A 17,746-nucleotide genomic window follows, 5' to 3' on the forward strand; every position below is an offset into this window, starting at 1 on the left:
ACCAGTTACAACAGCAGCATACTTGTAGTGCTTGAGGAAGCAAGGTCAGGAAGATGCTAAAGTAAAAAAGTTGATGAATGGAATTCCATTAAAAATATTAATGGTATATTTTAAGTGATTTCTGTGTAATTTTTTAACAAATTAAAATTTTAAAATTTCTTTTTTAAAAAATAGCAATATTTATTTTAAATATATTTTGTAATTTAAATATATTTTGTCAAAAATATTCATTTTAAATATATTTTGTCAAAAATATTCATTTTAAATATATTTTGTCAAAAATATTCATTTTAAATATATTTTGTCAAAAATATTAATTCCCATAATAGATATTTTCATAATAGCTAAACGTTTGATTTCGATTTTAAAAAATATGATCTCTTTTTAATTTGAAACTGAACTGTATTTTCTGGAAATAAAATAAAATGTTCTGCAAAAATATCACGTCCAAACTATCCCTTTAGACACAGTAAAATGAAATAAAGAATGCTGCTTTAAAAATTCTGTAAGTGGTATGAAGTTGAAAAATAATTTCATTTCACGCTTACTGTTACATCAGCACTAGTTAGTTATTTTAAAAAAAAACTGAAAAAAAGCCCAGAAAATATATTTTTCTTCAAATAAAACCATAGTTTTTCCACCCCGGCTATCATACAGAAATAAATTACAGTTTTCTTCTTAAATCTTTTTTCATATCGTGTTTCATAAGTATATTTACCATCATTGTTTGGAGGACGAAGTTTGTAACTGAAATTATTATTTAATTTTTAAAACTATTTCTTATTTAATTACAGTTTTATTTTTGGAGAAATTCTTACAATATAATTATAAGCATAAAACCATTTTTTTTTTCTTGGCTGTATTTTTCTCATTAATTTTAAGCAGATTAGAAATATCTGAAGGCTTTATCATGCTCTAAATCTATACAACCTTCTCCTCAACAAACGTAATAGTTAATTGATTTTCATAAAATATCTATAATATTGTATAACGTTCTCGTATAAATAATTTATTCCTGTTTTTAAAATTTTGGAAGTATTTTGCAAGCTTTGATGAGGTTTGCATGCAAGGAAACATATATTTATCAAATGTTCAATCTTATTCAGAACTCATTAAAACTCTGAGAATGTTTTGATGCATGCGCCGCATGCATAGGTTATCAATTGATAAAAAAAAAGAATGTCATTTACTAAAAAGAATGTCATAATCTTGGGGATCAATCACAAAATGAGGAGAATTGGAACCAAAATTGATATTTATTCAGATGTACGGCTTAGTCGTTCTTTGACGGTTCGGGAATAAAATTCTATGTACATGTTGAATGAAAATAATTTTGTTCTCAATAGGAAATTACGGTTTTTATCTTGATAATCTACGTATCATATATTCGTTACAGGACTCAAATTAATATTTTTTTCTGTATTTTATCTTTAAAATATAACTTTTGGAGCAATTTTAGAAAAATATTTAGAGTTTTTGTTTTATTTATATATGTATTGAGTAATCAAACATGATATTCTTGCATTGAAACTTTAAGTATATATATTTTTTTTTTAAAAAAGGTCAAAATTTGTTTAAATTTTTTTTTTTTTACTCTTATAACTCAGTTACAATTTTTGTTTAAATTTTTCTTGTTTTTTCTTTTTGTTATTTCTTTGTTGTTGACGTAGGCCTGTTTAGGCAGAGGGGATGCGATTGTTCTAGTTTTCCAGTGGCACCATCTATGGCCAAGAATTCGACTTCTGCCACACCCGTTTATAGGGCGGACCCATTCATACATCCATTCATTCATCCACAGATCGTAATTTTGACCTGAATCAGAGAACGATCGATCTCCAATCCAGTACCCCCAGAGGTATTGATTTGTTATGGGAACTGGGAACATGGAGGACTTTTGCGACTTGACAGATTTAACATGCATCAGTCACTTTACTACACCGGCTGGCTGGCTGGCAGGCTGGGTTTTCGGCCGGCTGGGTTCGAACCCACAAACTCTCGAACATGGGCCCAGTGCCCTACCGATCAGGCTATCCCGGCCCTGTTGTTTCTTTAAATGATGAATTAAGAATTTAACATAATATTGACTTCTAAACAATTAACAGCAATTTTTGCAACGCATTAGCACCAGTAATGTGTTCCAAAGTGCGTCGTTTTAAATTGTGTTTACTCTGTAGTGCTTGCAAGCTAGGAATAAAAGAGACAGATTACGCATTAGACCTAAAATTAATTTTAAAGTTATTTACTGCTAATATTGTAATGTCTACAGCGAAAACTGCCGATAATACTACTGAATATTTTATTTTGAAACAGTCGTTGAACAGCCGACCCAATTTTGGGTTTACGATTACTAATGTTCAACTCTGTAGCCTTGTAGTTTTGAGCTCTATGCAGAAGACAAGGGAACTCCAGGATGGAGTATTGAGAGAAATTTGCCTGTGTGGAGAACTTTTTGATGGAACTAACAAAAACCTCTCGCGGTTAGCTTGACGTCAAGGGGACTCTAACCCATGATCAGTCTATCACTGACGTATTTTATGTCAGCACTGTGGTCGGTGCAAGGCGGATGTGGAATTCATATCGACCAGCCATAATTGAGATTCGAACCCTGTTCACCTCATTGGAAAGTGAACGCTCTATCCCCTGAGCCATCGCGGCTGAACTGAAAGTTTTGTGAAATTTAAATGTAAAATATAAAATAATAGTTATCAGAAGTCTGTTCCCCAAACACGCAACCATGGCCAAACTCCTAGCCCCATCTTTAGTTCCTTATCTTTTAACGGACATGGTAGGAATGTCAGGTAATTTAAACCCTGGTCAGAGAATGTGGACAGCGCCACACAGGAATGTGAGTTGGTCCCCCTCTCTCCAATTTTCCACACCATTACCAAGTCTATTCCACAAATATTTATGCAGAGAACATTTGTTCGAAACTTTAAGTAAATGTAACTAATAGAATTTAAGATATTATATTTAAAAAGGAAGGTAGGTAAAAACACATTTTGAGATATAAAAGGCTAAATAGACGAACGATTTTATGTCGGCCTATAAATAAATGTTATTAAAGGAATACATTAATTTCGTTTTTTATTTAATATAGAAAGAAGATTTTGGAGAATTAAAACAGGCTTTTTATATTGTCATTTTATGTAAAAAAAAAAAAAAAAAAAAAAAAACTGACCCTGGCTGATTTTGTAATAATTGACCGAAAAAAGGTAGTCAGGTATCTTTTTATCATAGATGCCAACCAGGAAGTTTTAGCTTTACACAATGTTTAAATTGGTAGCGAAATAACAATTTCAGAATTTATTAGCTAAAAATCTTTCCCCAATATTTAATGAGGTAGCAGAATTTCTGTTTCACCGCAATTTATAACTATTTGAAGGTATGTCTAAAATGTCGGAAAAGTAAGCAGCATTGTCTTTATAGTTTGTCTAAAGGACGAACTCCCCTAGCCATTCGTCTGGACCCGTGGCTGTGACTATTGCAACGAGGTATAACTATTTCAAGTAGGGGTATGGGGTCATTGTTTAGTACAGGTATTAGCTCGGGTCTTCGAGAGAAAGGGAATCTTTTTCTTATATCTATTGTGTTAATCTTAGAGTGAAGAGAAGCTACCCTACCTGAAATGCGCTATTCTTGTTTCCATAGCAGACGGCCTCTGACTTTGTGGCTGGGGAGTTCTTACCGTAAACAAAGTATAAGTGATGGTGAAACATAAAGAACTATTTCTAACCTAATTATTATTTAACTGCCACTTGAAAGCTAAAACTTCCCGATTGACAGCTCTTCAATTTATAATAAAGCAATTTGTATTTACAATAAAACAATTCGCGCCCTTATGGTCGCCGTTTAATTTTCAGGTTTTATGCATATGAAATTACTTGTACATAATGGTGAACGAAATTTACTTATTCCTTCTTATAATGGACTGTTTATTAAGTTTATTACTTCCAACGAACCAATCGATTCCTCTGCCAGCGCAATGAGTAAGTTGCCTATTTGCAACATTCCAATAGCTGTACTTTATTCACAAATTATATATATTATAAAAGAGAAAATACCGTTAAATAAGAGGTAACATTGGTAAACATTGTTATAACTTTCGTTAATGCTATATTGAGGCAAAGCCATAATGGCTCAATGGTTAAGGCACTGAACTGTCACTGTGAAGATGTGGGGTTCGATCCTCAGTGACGCTTTGAAGCCCACTCAACTGCAGATAGATGGGTATCAGCCTGTCTGGGAGTTGTACTCAGTGCTAACCACATTGCCACAACCATGCCGTTGGTTACGAATTTGTGGAGTCTTAACCTCCCTAGTCCACAACAGTCTGCTGCAAGAATGCTTTACTTTAATATTGATGACAGCCGAATTTATCTTTGTTGATTTAGATCCCATGTGATCCCTCCGACTGCGAAGAAAAACAGTTTAGACAATAATTTGTGTTATATAGAGAAATGCTAATCAGCTTAGGTGGGTAAATTTTATATCGAAACAAAACTGCAAAACTTAACTTTTAACTGTCATTTGAAATTAGATTTAATTATTAGTTAAGATTTTATGGAATAGAATATAACGGTATTACATGATCAAAAACTTCATTCGCTTCAAAAATGTACAATTTGGAAATAACAGTTGAAAAGTTTCAAGCACTCAAAAACAGGCGCCCATTTACAAGACTTGCCAGGCGTGAATGAGAAGAAACAAAAGTGATTTGATATAAAAAACGTAAAGTTGTCATGGAAAAATGAACGTGAAACAAAACTATAAAAACCACATAGCCGAGAGAAAAAAATATGAAAAACAGAACAAGAAAAACCATAGTGGTCGAGAGGGGCGAATCAGGTTAACACGCATTTTCAAGGAACTAATATCGTTAACAAGGGAATCATCATTCATGTAAAAAAAAAAAAAAAAAAAAAAAAAAAAACAAGATTCCAGGGAATCAAGATGGACTGATATTACTGGAGTGGAAATAATTTTGGTATTGTCAAAATTGAATTTATGTCCAAGATTCCAACAATGTGCAGCATTTGATGATTTTTGGAATTCTTAATAACGTGTACGTAGCTATTGTGTTCCTTAAGATAGGCGCTTGTTTTTGAGAGCTTGAAACATGTCGACTGTAATTTCCAATTTGTACATTTTTAAAGCGAATGAAGTTTTTAGTTAAGTACTATCTTACCGCTTCAATTTCTTCGAATTATTTATTTAAGAATATAACGGTGTTAATCTTCCACAAAAGTACACTTTTTTAATCGGTCATACTTCAAATAGGATGCAACGTGTTTTTCTTATCTGATGTGAATATACCAGATGAAGAACGGTGTTTTTATCAGTAGTTCCTAAAAGATTGTATGAAAGAAAAAAATTTCTGTATGTAGATATCAGATAATTTTGTTTATTAAGTTGAAGGTGTATTTAAAGAAGAATATTAAATGTTAATGTAATATTCTAAATGTAGGATCTTAAAATTTTGTAAGGGTAATTACGCTGGACACTACGGTAGAAGGGAAAAGTAAACCAGTTTAGCGCAGACTTAAGTTTTATAAATCTCACACAGGGTGCGGAATTAAAATCAAGCAATGTATACGCATAAAATCAAGCGTCGTCGAACACAGGACAAATGTTCCTGTAGCAAATTTTACGAAAAACTAACTATTAAGATTTATTTTTCAGTTATAGCACACACACGCTCATATATATGTTACGGCCAAAGCCCGAAGTCAGTCAATTCGCGATCTGGCCGGCCAAATCGCGAATTGGCCAAGAAAGCTGTAAATTGGCTGGCCAAAGTCCGCAATTTTCTTGATTTCGGGAATTGGCCGGCCAGATCGCGAAGTGGCCAAGATGTTCCGGCCAATGTCTGATCTTTAATTGATTTCATTTGAGACAAAGTAAAAAATTAAATGTTTCAAATTTTAATTTAAAAACTTGTCTATTTTTTTATATTTTTAAATTGGAAGATTTATATTTTTAAATTAAAAAAGAAAACAAAAGGGGCAATATTAGCAAATTAACTTTTAAATAAAACAATTAAATAGACAATTTAATAATGATTATTAAATTAATGATTATTTAATTGACAATTTAAAAACTTGTCTATTTTTTTATATTTTTAAATTGGAAGATTTATAAGAATTATTTATATAATTATAGAAGGCCGCCAAAGTAGAATATTCACTGATCGTTTCAATTATTTCGCACTTTGGCCGGAACATCGTGGCCACTTCGCGATCTGGCCGGCCAATTCCCGAAATCAGGAAAATTTCGGACTTTGGCCGTAACATATAGGGGAGAGTCGGGTAGCTCCGCCCAGCGGGTACCCCCGCCCAACGTCAATTTCATATATATAGAATATTTTCTCAAGTCAATGTGCCATCGGACATTAATTGTTACATTAAAAAGAGATTATTTTCAAAGTTTCAAGTATTTATGCAGCTGTTAACATGGTAAACAATAGTTTTGAAAATATGTTGAATACAGTATTCATGAAGTTAAGAAAAATTGGTTGAATGTTTCGTTTAAACTTCATTTTAATACTTATAAAATAATTTTTTCTATACATACAGCATTAAAGTATGTAGTCTTAAGTTTAATTTGCACGAAGAAAGAAGTTTATTTTTGAAAAATTGTTCGAGTAATTACAAATTTACAAAAAAATTGAATTTCGGGTAGCCCCGCTCACATGAATGTCAGGTATCACCGCCCAATTTTATTTCGTTAATAAATATACGGTTGCAAAGATTATTATTTTATTGCTTCAAATTTGAATGTTATATGCATTTTTAACAACAAATATTGTTGTTATTAAATGATTGTTATTAAATGATAGAATTCACTAAAAGTACATAAATATGTAATAAATAAAATAATTTTTTGATAAAAATGATAAATGAGGTTTATCTATTGTCAATACATTGGTCACTTTCATTTACTCCTGAAAAAACAGCCAAAAAACATAATTTTTGTAACTGGGCGGGGCTACCCGACGCATTTTGAAAAGAGCTGAAAAACATGTTTTTTTAAATTTCTATTTTTTAAAGTTAAACTATTCTTTTTTTGGTTTATTCTCTTTGCATTATTTTATTATGTGGTCAAACAATAGAAACATACAAAAATATTGATTATTACTCAATATTATACAGAAATATAAGCAATACTCCTTAAGTGAGCGGGGCTACCCGACTCTCCCCTATATATATATACAATATATATATATATATATATATATCAGGGTTCGTGATTTTTTTGATTTTTTTAAAAAAAATCAAAAGAATCAGATTTTTTTGATTTAAATCGGATTTTTTTTATTTAAATCAGATTTTTTTGATTTTTATTCAAATACACTGTAAGAACTTCAATTTATGATTTAAAAAAATTATAAATGTTTAATCAAATTAACTTAATATTAAAACTATGTTGTAACAATATTTTAGAAGCTCTAACTAAAATAATTTTTCATTATAATACATGGCTTTGAATGCATAGCAACTGTTTTGAAAGAAATGCATGATTAAAATTTAAAGACTAGATTAAATAGAGAATTTAAAGAATACTTCAGGGGTCTGTCTGGGTTTTTCTGAGAGGTAGCTATTTTGTGAAAATTAAAAATTATATTAAAAAATCAACACAAATATAGTAAAAATATGGATTTATCGTTTCTTACGAGACACAAAAATAAAATTTTAAGAAAAAGTATTTTGTGTGATTATACTATCATTTTTCCTAAAGTTGAATTTGTAAAGGTACCGTTAAACGGTAGTAAATTTGGCTTGGACAGACCCCTGCACTTTAACTATTAAAACAAAGTTTCAGTTAGCAAACCATAACTTTAATTTAAAATTGTGATTTCTTTTTTTTCCTCTTGATTTTTAAAATGACAAAATAAATGTAGCAGACTGTGTTTATAAATGTAGTCATTCATCAAATAATAAATAAATACTTAATCTATATGTTTTAACATTAAAATATTCGTTTTTAATTCTATATCAAAATAGATAAGTTAAGCGAAAAAAAAAAGTTAGAAAACCTATCTACTCATTGGAATTTTTTTTCACAAAATTTCTTTACAGAAAATCTGATAATGTCAAAGATACTGTAAACAAATTATGAGAAAAAAATATCAGTTAATAACCCTACTGCATCAAATAGACTTTGAAAGAATTTGAAAGGGAAGAATGACACTATATTTGGAAAAATACATCTGAATTCATCAGCCCTCTTTTTTTTCTTTTTCTGTTTTTGGCATATTAGGGTAATTTCTTTTTAACATAACCTCAAGCTTCAGAAATACACATTTTCCACCAATAAAATATGATGTAGATTTTAATTCACGCTTTTTCATTCAAAAGGTAGAATTTTAATTAACATTATTTGTATTATTTTTTGAAAAATATTCATGTTTATTAATTACTTTCTACAGCTATGCAAGTCTATATTAAGACAGCATTAAATGTTTACTTTAATCTGTACTTTCAATCTCAAGAATCAAAATATTTTTAAAAATGTAATTTCAAATGTGTTGGAATTTAACACACACCAAAAAAGTAATTTCATTAACTAAAATGAATTAATGCAGCAATTTATTTAAATTAAATTTTAATACTAAGAAAAGAAAATAATAAAAGTATCAAAAATTTAAAACACTGTTTTTTGACTTTTAAAATCAATATATATAGATAAAAAAATTTTTTTGATTTAAATCAATGATTTTTTTAAAAAAATCATTTGATTTAAATCATGATTTAAATCGTGATTTAAATCAAGCTGATTTAAATCAACAAACCCTGATATATACACAGTGAGACTTTCAGGAAAGACCACCTCTATGTAACGACTATATTTGCGACAACTTTTGGGAGGCACGGAGTTTTTTCCATAGACATACGTTGAACAAACCTTTTAGGAGAGATCATCAAAACCTCTCAGCCGAGAAGGTTAATTAAGGAAATACGTGAAAATATCAAAACAAATAAGTAGATTAAAAATAATTCAAAATATTTGCATGAGAATCTTATTTAGAGAGTTCTTTTTAACGATCTCTGAAAGAAATCTACAACCTCATGTTGCAGTCAGAAAACACTAACGACGATGATCAATGATTTATTTTTAGAGTTGAAAGTTAAACTAGAAAAAAGCTATTTTAGAAAAAAACAAAGCTTACTCAAACAAACAAGCTTTAAAGCTAACTAATTTTTATGATATAAAACCAAATGCAAACTTAAACAAAAAGCATAATTGCTTATTTATTTAAAATAATTCTGTATTTCATAAGTGATATCAATTGTTTTTACACCTATAGTTATATCAGTTGGGATTATTTCTTTTGATGCTAATTTTAATTCATCGATCCACTTTTCATGACGCCAACATAAGTGATATTTTTGCACCAAGAAAATGACAGTGACTAAAATTAAAATCGTTTACGAAAAATCACTGAAACTTCGATAAAGTCAATAGAGGTAACCTCTAAGAACGACTAACTTTCATTAGCGACCATTTTATTGTGGAACAAAGAGTTGTCGCCCCCTGGAGATTTCACTGTATTTCTATTAAAGTCTATTGAAAAGAAAATTATGTATTTTTAGTGAAATGTTGTTATTTAACTATGTTAGCTCTACGACAACATTTAACTAAATTGTCATGCAGCCAATATTCTCTCTAAACGTATTTAGAGGGGTGGCCCGCCTCGTCTGCCATTTTAACCCTATAACTGCGCCCTCTTTGCCCTTTTTGTTAAAATAAGCCAACACCCTTTAACAATGCCTTTTATTCTTATTCCATTTTTTAAAAAATGAGTTCACTGTTTAAATAATAATTAATATTTATAATAGTAATTCTAATTACTATAATAAATATTTACTTTGTTATAATTATTCTCAACTGGTTAAATTTGTATAAGTTTCTCTTTTTCTGGGGGGAAAAGTGATTTTAAATTTAAAAATTATTTTTTTAAATCACTTGTTTTTTTTTTTTTAAAAATGCACCTTTTTTAATGTTCATTTTCTTATAAGTTTTAATTTAAATCATAGAAAAAAGCTTTCACGTTGTTCGTCAATTAATCATTTTATAGCGTACTGTATTTTGAAGGGGAAAAAAGCTTAGCACAGAGATTGTCTTTTAGCATGCCTTAATTATTTTTTAAAAACTAAAAAATTTTCTTTTATTTTGATAATGATTAGGAATTACTTTTGAAATATGCATGTAAAATAATATAAGAGGATGATTTAAAAACTTTTGCGGATCAAATTCAGTTATAACATAATATTACACATTTCGTTAAATGTTTACAGTGTTAAGTGAGTACCCTTTCAAAACTCGAAGTACATTTTTCTGTGAAAAAGCACCCTGACCTTTTTTATTCCTTGGGAGAACTCTGATAGAGCTTAAAAAAATAATTGCTTTCATTAATTCCAAACATAATTAATAAAGTGGATTTTAGTACTTAACCTCTATTGACCTTATCGATTTAAAATGACTTGATTAGATCTTTGTTTTTTTCTCTCCTTTCAAATTTTTGAAAACGAATGAAGCTAATCTTTGAAAACAGCTGACTCATTTTCAAAGACTCATTTGCAAAGCAAAGTTTTTCCAACTTTTTTAATTTATTTGTTTTAAAAAAAATTACAGTTACGAATAGGTGTTTAAACTGAATTTCTTCAGATAAAGTAAAATAACAAGGCATTTAAAAGAGAATAATAGAGTAAACAAGCATTTTCATCCCTCTGGTTTGATAAACCATTAATATGAAACCATGCGTGTTTTTGACCTAAAATGATATTTGTTTTTATTTTTACACGTAATCCTATCTATTTTCCAAATACTGAATTGCAAAATTATAAGATATTTGAAAGGATGACACTGCGAGATTTTTATCTTTTAGTAATTTTAAAAGACTCAAAACATTTACGGTATACGATTTGTTTACTAGATCAGTGATTCTCAACCTTTTTTTCGTTGCGGCACACTTTTAACGATTTCGAAATTTGACGGCACACAATGAAAAAATTAGATTAAAAATTGTTTAATTACATATTTTACACTGTGTTAAATGGTTTGTGATAATAATTTTGAATGTGGAATAAAATAACATGCACTACAAAATCACATTTATTAAGGGATTAATTATTTCTTTCGACCAATTTTTTATTAGTTAGTAACAGTTATTTATTTTTTTGCTAGTTATAAATTGTTAGCTTGTTTTCTATAATTATTAACTGTTTTTTTTATTTCTTGTTGACCAGTTTTTTTGCTAATAATTAATTGTTAGCTTAATTTTTGTTAATTATCCTTTGTTAATTTGTTTTTTATATATTTGTTTTTTTAGTTATTCTTTGTTAGTTTGCTTACTAATTGCATAGCTTACTTCAATGATCAGCTCTTACAACATTTTTTAAAATTGTGTGCTAAACACTTCCATCTTATTTTAAGATTGTCAGAGACAATAAAATCGCCGACGAAGATGCTATCACGCTGTTAAAGCGTGGGAAAATTATGAAAAGTATATATATATATACACTTTTCTTTATTTTAAACTTTACTCATAATAAAAAAAAGCATTATAATTTTTATTGCATCATTTCTAATATTTGGCGGCACATTTTAAGAATTTGGCGGCACACAAAAGTGCCGCGGCACAGTGGTTGAGAATCACTGTACTAGATATTTCTAAAATGCATTATTTAGTTTTAAAGAAGTCTGTGTTTATTTCTTCTGAAAGTCATGGTTTTTTTTTTTTTTTTTTTTTTTTTTTTTTTTTTTGCATCTTGTCATTTTCATTATTTAATATTTGTTTCCTTTTTATTTATTTTATTGACATTTTGACAAGAAAATATTCTCTCGCCTTATAAATCAGGGGTCTGTTTAGAAGAAATTCGGGTCCATTAAGACCCTTCACAAAATATCTTTTCATAAAAACGGACCCTTCACAAAATATTTTAACTTAAAAACGGACTCTTCACAAAATAATTTATCTTTTAATCGGACCCTTCATAAATTTGATTATCTTCACTATTGTTTTGTTAATCGAATAAATCCTTCCCAGGAAGGGGAAGGGGAGAAAGACAAATGCAAACGAACTAAGTTTGTCTTCGGCAGAAGCTCCTTCCTTTATTCGTCCGAAATGAATATTCTGTGTTCAGCAGTATAGGCTAAATACCAAATATTTTTATGTTGCATCTCTAAAAGAGTAGCAGCAATTGCTGTTTATTTTTTAAAATTTAATTTTTTAATTATATATTTACAGTGTTGAGCATAATCTTGTATGTCTTTACAATTTAAAAACTTCTTGAAAAAGTTTTTTTTGCAATAAGACCTTATTTGCACAAATTCACAAAAGCGGATCCTGGTTGAAAGAATGTGACTTAACGTTTATTTTAGATTCACAAACTGCGAGTAATTTTTTCACAATTTTACAAAAACGGACCTTTCACACAATTTCTAGACAGACCCCTGTAAATCGTTAGTGTAACTCTAGTGCAACATAACAATTAAACCGATTTATGAAAAACAGGCTAGGAAAAAAAACGGGGTTCTTTCTAAGAAAACCCCCCAAAAACGGTATTTTTTTTTTATTTAAACCAAGTTTTTTTCGCTTTATTTAAAGCAAAGATTTGAATGGCACTTTATATGAAATAATGCATGCAACATATAAATGGTACTAAGTTAAAATTAGTTAAGCTATTATAAAGTATAATCAATTAATATTATTATCTTTTTCTTAGCTTTAACACCCAACAGTAACTATTCTAAAATTAAAATTTTTATACCATAACAATTAGCAACCTTAATATATTAAGAATTTTAAAAATTATGTAAAAAGTACTGTATTTTGTATATTAAATGGTTTAGTTCTTACATTTGTTCAAACAGTATTTAAAAGTACATGGGGGGCAAAAGGTTAATGTGAGTATTCTTACTGGATACTGCGGAAACTAATAATGAGTGACCCGGAGTACCTGGCCACTAAGGTAACATCCGTAAATGATGAATTATATTGAATCAAAAGCCTATGATATTAAAATTAATTGATGAATTAGATTAAAAGTTAGCAATTAATTAAAATGAAGGAAAGGAGAAGAGAAGGGAAAGACAACACATTAAAGGGACAGAGTAATTAATTAAAATGAAGGAAAGGAGAAGAGAAGGGAAGGACAACACAAACAACTAAAAACAAAAAATGGTAAATTAGTGGGTTAAGGACTTAATAAATATTTACTTAATTATGAAATTAACTGATTAATAAAGATAATTAAGTAATAAAAAGGTGTGGTCCGCAGTAAATTCCGCGAGAGGAGGGGCACCCCAGGCAGGTGGGAAAGCAAGATGATGCTAGCAAATAAGGTGCCAGTCCGGAGGGGGGAAGTCAGGAGGGAACAAATATTCTTGACGCCTACGATATGATTGAAATATTTACATAGGAATAATTTTAAATTATAGCGGTATTGAAAAAGGATAACAATTCGATTAGAATATGAATACTTTTTAAATTATAGTGATATTGAAAATGAATAACAATTCGATTAGAATATTTGAATAGGAATACTTTTTAAATTATAGTGATATTGAAAAAGGAAAGAAGTCTTAACCATTCATGCTCATTTTGGTTGATACAAAATTTGCATACGTAAAAAAGGACACCATTTAAAACGTTTTAAGCATGGTCATTCAAATAATGTCAACAGTTTCGCCTCTTAAATACTTTCAAAACATTTGCTGCTAAATGAAAGATTGTTCACGTAGAGTTAGTATAGAAGTATTCGTATTATTTTGCCATTCTTATGTACATTTTATGTAAAAAGCTAGAATAAGGAAAAGGCAAGTAGAATTAAATAAAAATCATGCAAATATTGAGAATGCGTTTTTGTTTAACATAAAAGTTAAAAAATTGTTTTTTACCATTCCTTCAAAAAATTCGATTTAACGTTGAACATTATTATTTCCCTTTACTACAATTCCCTTTACAAATTGGCTGGAACCTTATTAAGATGTTTAATTGAATCATGTTTCCGTTTAGGTTGAACCATTATACCATAAGTCAACGATAGTTCAACATTGGATCTATATTAAGGTTATAGAAAATTTTTACGATGTTATGGTTAAACATGGTCCAGGTTTTTCTTACAGAACAATAAACGCATTATTAAGTCATTAATGTTGTAAATTGAGGATATTTATAAATAAAACGATTTGTAAGTTTTGTAATTCTTACTTAATTTAAAATTGTTATGTTATCATGCTTGATCTACTGTTCATCTTGGTAAAATCCTAGTATACGTTACAAGCTGAACCGCAAAATCACACCCCATATTCCTAAATGCAAATGCAAAATGGGTAAAAAGCAATAACCCGTCGAATCTCCACAAATCCGCACCTACATATTACAAACGTTATCGCCCTCTTAAACATTGCAAATGTCGCCAAATCCACCTTGTAACGTATACTAGGATTAAACCCTCTTCTTGCTTTTCTCGATTAATGAAAAGACAGATTTTTTATTTTCAGGTTTCTCTCCGCTAAGGTCTACATATCCATTAATGATTCCAAGTCAATATGGGTAAGCTTAATTTAAACTTATTTTAAACGCAATTTTTGAAATTCTATGTTTTCTACTAATATGCCTCTGGAACTAAAATTCCCCAAAATGACTCAACTTGCATATCAAGGTTCTCGTGGACCTTAAAATTATTAAAAAATAGTAATAATATGAAGTTGAGCTTCGATCATTTAATAGATATGTGACCACCATTGCATATTGTTTTTCAAATAAAATATGTTGTATAAACATTTTGTCTCATCAGGCCTCTTAATATTAAAGACATTTCTATTAGCTTTAACTCTTTCCGGTGCTGTGTATCCAGTCTGGCAACATTAGTTTAACAAATGTTTCAAACCACTAGAATTGTAAAACTGATTTCTTTTAAATGTTTATCCACTATCATTCTTTACTATCATTCTTTAAAACTCCGCCCAATACTTACCTATGCCTCACCTGCCTGGACAACGATACCTCAACATCTACTAAAGAAATTAAACCAATGCCAAAACAAGATCCTTAGAAAAATAACCTGTGCAAGATGGTTCATCCGGAATACCAATATACATGCAGACCTCAAAATACCAACTCTATCACAGCATATATACAAGCTAAACGCAGATTTTTTCGATAAAGCCATAGAATGTAAAACAGCAAATTTTAATGAAATCTTTAAATTTGAAAATTATATCAAAGATAAAAACTACAGACCAATAGCTGCACATTTCACCTCCGACGCCTCATATCATAACTATCAAAGCAAATAATTTCATCAACCTTTCTAAAAATAACGTTTCCTCATGCTGATACAATTCTGAACAACTCCAAAATCAAACAAACACAGTTTAGAGCAAGCTGCTCAATTTATATTTGATTCCTTTTTAGTTATTCAAGCAAAGAGCTTGAAACATTCATAAAAGCAACTCCATTGCCTGCTTACCTCATTGCTCAACCAAAACTGTTCTAAAATTCCAGATGAATGGGATAGGGGCCGCTTCGCGGCCCAGGTGCCCAATAAGATCAAAACACTAGGACTAGGACTTCTTTAAAATATTTTTTTTAAAGATTTGTTACATAAAAAGCTAAAGTATGTCACTTCACTTAGAATGTATAGTCTAAGGTTGCAATTGCTGTTGTCCTGCCTGACTGAAATTTTCGATCGAAATTCGCAGTTCCAGAAAAGATTAACATAAATTTAAAAAAAATATTTAATTTTTTCTTAAATCTGAATTATCAGATAAATTTAAACAATCATGGTTCAATGAGCTGTTATATTTAAGAGCTTTTGCGATCATCTATAAAAAATTAAAAATACAACTTTTATGACCCAGGAAATTTTGTTATTATTGTGAGCGAGCCGTGATGGCTGAGGGCAGTGCTTCTCAAAGTGTGGTACCCGTACCCCCAGGGGTACGGGAACAGTTTAGCGGGGGTACGCGTTCTTATGCGAAATATCTTGAACAAGCGAAAATTACAAAAATTTTTATTTAAAAACAAAGCTAGCCATGAAAATTTACGATTACGTATTTTTCTATTGGCTATTTTTGCAGAGTTAACAGTTAATAACTAGTGGTGTCAACAGCCAGTTGTGATTTTTAACTTTTGTGCACTTTTTTTATAGTAAAAAATGCATTCACTTTTTTATTAGTGGTACACAGCGTTACGAAAAATTTAGAAAGGGTACACAAAAGTCGTAAGTTTGGGAAACACTGGCTCCAATGAGGTGAACCGGGTTCGAATCCCAGGGATGGCTGGTCGATACGAATTCCGCATCCGGTTTGCACCGACCACAGTGCTGGCGTGAAATATCCCAAGTGGTAGACGGATCATGGGTTTAAGTCCCCTTGCCGTCAGGCTAACCGTGGGAGATTCTCGTATTCTTTCTCTACATCAAAAAGTCCTCCACGAAGGAAAATTTCTCCCAATACTTCATCCAGGAGTTCCCTTGTCTTCTGGATTGGGTTCAAAATTACAAGGCTACGGAGCTGACAATTGCTAGTCGTGTACTCAAAATTGGGTCGGCTGTTCAACAACGATTATAAAAAAAATTATTGTGAACGGTAACTACTAAGCGACATGCAGACACAAATTAAATGAGGGGTGAAAAAGTCAAATTTGAGGAATAGACAGAAATGACCGCATATCTTAGTACTGTTTTGAGTCATTCTCGGTTCTGTGCTCCCCTCTATTTCCAGATTTCTATTCCAAGTCAAAAGCGTGACGACTGAATTATTTAAGCGAAATACAAAAGAAGTGTTTGTTTTTGTCGCGTGCATTTAAAGGCTGTGACAAAGAGAACGCTTTCACTTTTACAGAACCGGTAAATGAAATAAATAAATAATGATAATATACATAAAAAAAACATTAGTTATAAGATGAGGTAAACGCACGGCAGATTTCCTTTTTTTTCTCCCTCTATTGGTGAAACTGTCAGATATTCCTGGTCTTTTCCCCATTTGAAAAACTGTCAACTCTAATTTGATCAAAGAGAGTGTTTTAGCTTTAGCGTGACTTTTTATATCGTTTGTTTCAAATTTTTTCTCCCTCGTTGAGCCGCATAAAACATTACAAAAGCAAAACAAAAGGAATTTTTTTGCATTTTTTTGAAAAAAATAAATAAGAGATATAGATATTTTTTGCTGTTTTTAATTTGTCTAAATTCTTATTGAAAAAACTGTGCCATGTACAAATACGATAAAAAAAAACAATTTAATTTTAAGATCTGATATAAAATAAAAAATGAAAAGAATAGTGACCCATTCGTGTCAAAGATTAGCAAGAGTAAAAGCTGGCAACAAAGATAAGGACATCACAGCTGTCAGCTTTTGCACTGAGCAAAATCAATCCAAATTGCAACAAAATTTATACTTTTTGACACGTTCGATATAGGCTGAGCTCAGTATTGGAGTGGTTTGTTACTCCTCTGAACAAATTAAATTAACAAAATTAAGTTTCGGTCGTGTGTTGGCAACAGATATTTTCTTTTCAGATAACGTGACGTCAGTCGTGCATATCATTACGGAATCTATATAAGACATGCATTGTTGAAAGCAGATGTCACTTCACTGTGGTGTTGTGTCCGGAGAAGACGTACCATATTTTAAGTGATATTCTATGTAATAATTTTCAGTTGTTTGCTGTATCGAGATGGTACTGTATGTAATTAATAAATATTTAAAATCTACAAGTATTCTCGTATGAATTAACATA

General features: G+C 30.2%; 1 protein-coding gene across 2 annotated transcripts in view; it reads left to right on the forward strand.

The window, feature by feature from the left end:
* The window catches only part of LOC107441354 (RNA-binding protein 38), a 98,881-nt gene that overhangs the window by 74,640 nt on the left and 6,495 nt on the right, over positions 1 to 17,746 (forward strand). The window contains exon 3 of one of the 2 annotated variants that reach the window (XM_071185476.2): positions 14,491 to 14,557. In XM_071185476.2, the coding sequence (XP_071041577.2) occupies positions 14,491 to 14,557 (67 nt within the window). The remainder of the gene's footprint in view (positions 1 to 14,490; positions 14,558 to 17,746) is intronic. The other variant, XM_071185477.2, reaches the window with a different exon arrangement.

This window comes from Parasteatoda tepidariorum, chromosome 5 (genome assembly GCF_982258835.1).
Source record: "Parasteatoda tepidariorum strain Cologne lab strain chromosome 5, Ptep-v5.0, whole genome shotgun sequence".
In the NCBI taxonomy this organism is placed as follows: Eukaryota; Metazoa; Arthropoda; class Arachnida; order Araneae; family Theridiidae; genus Parasteatoda; species Parasteatoda tepidariorum.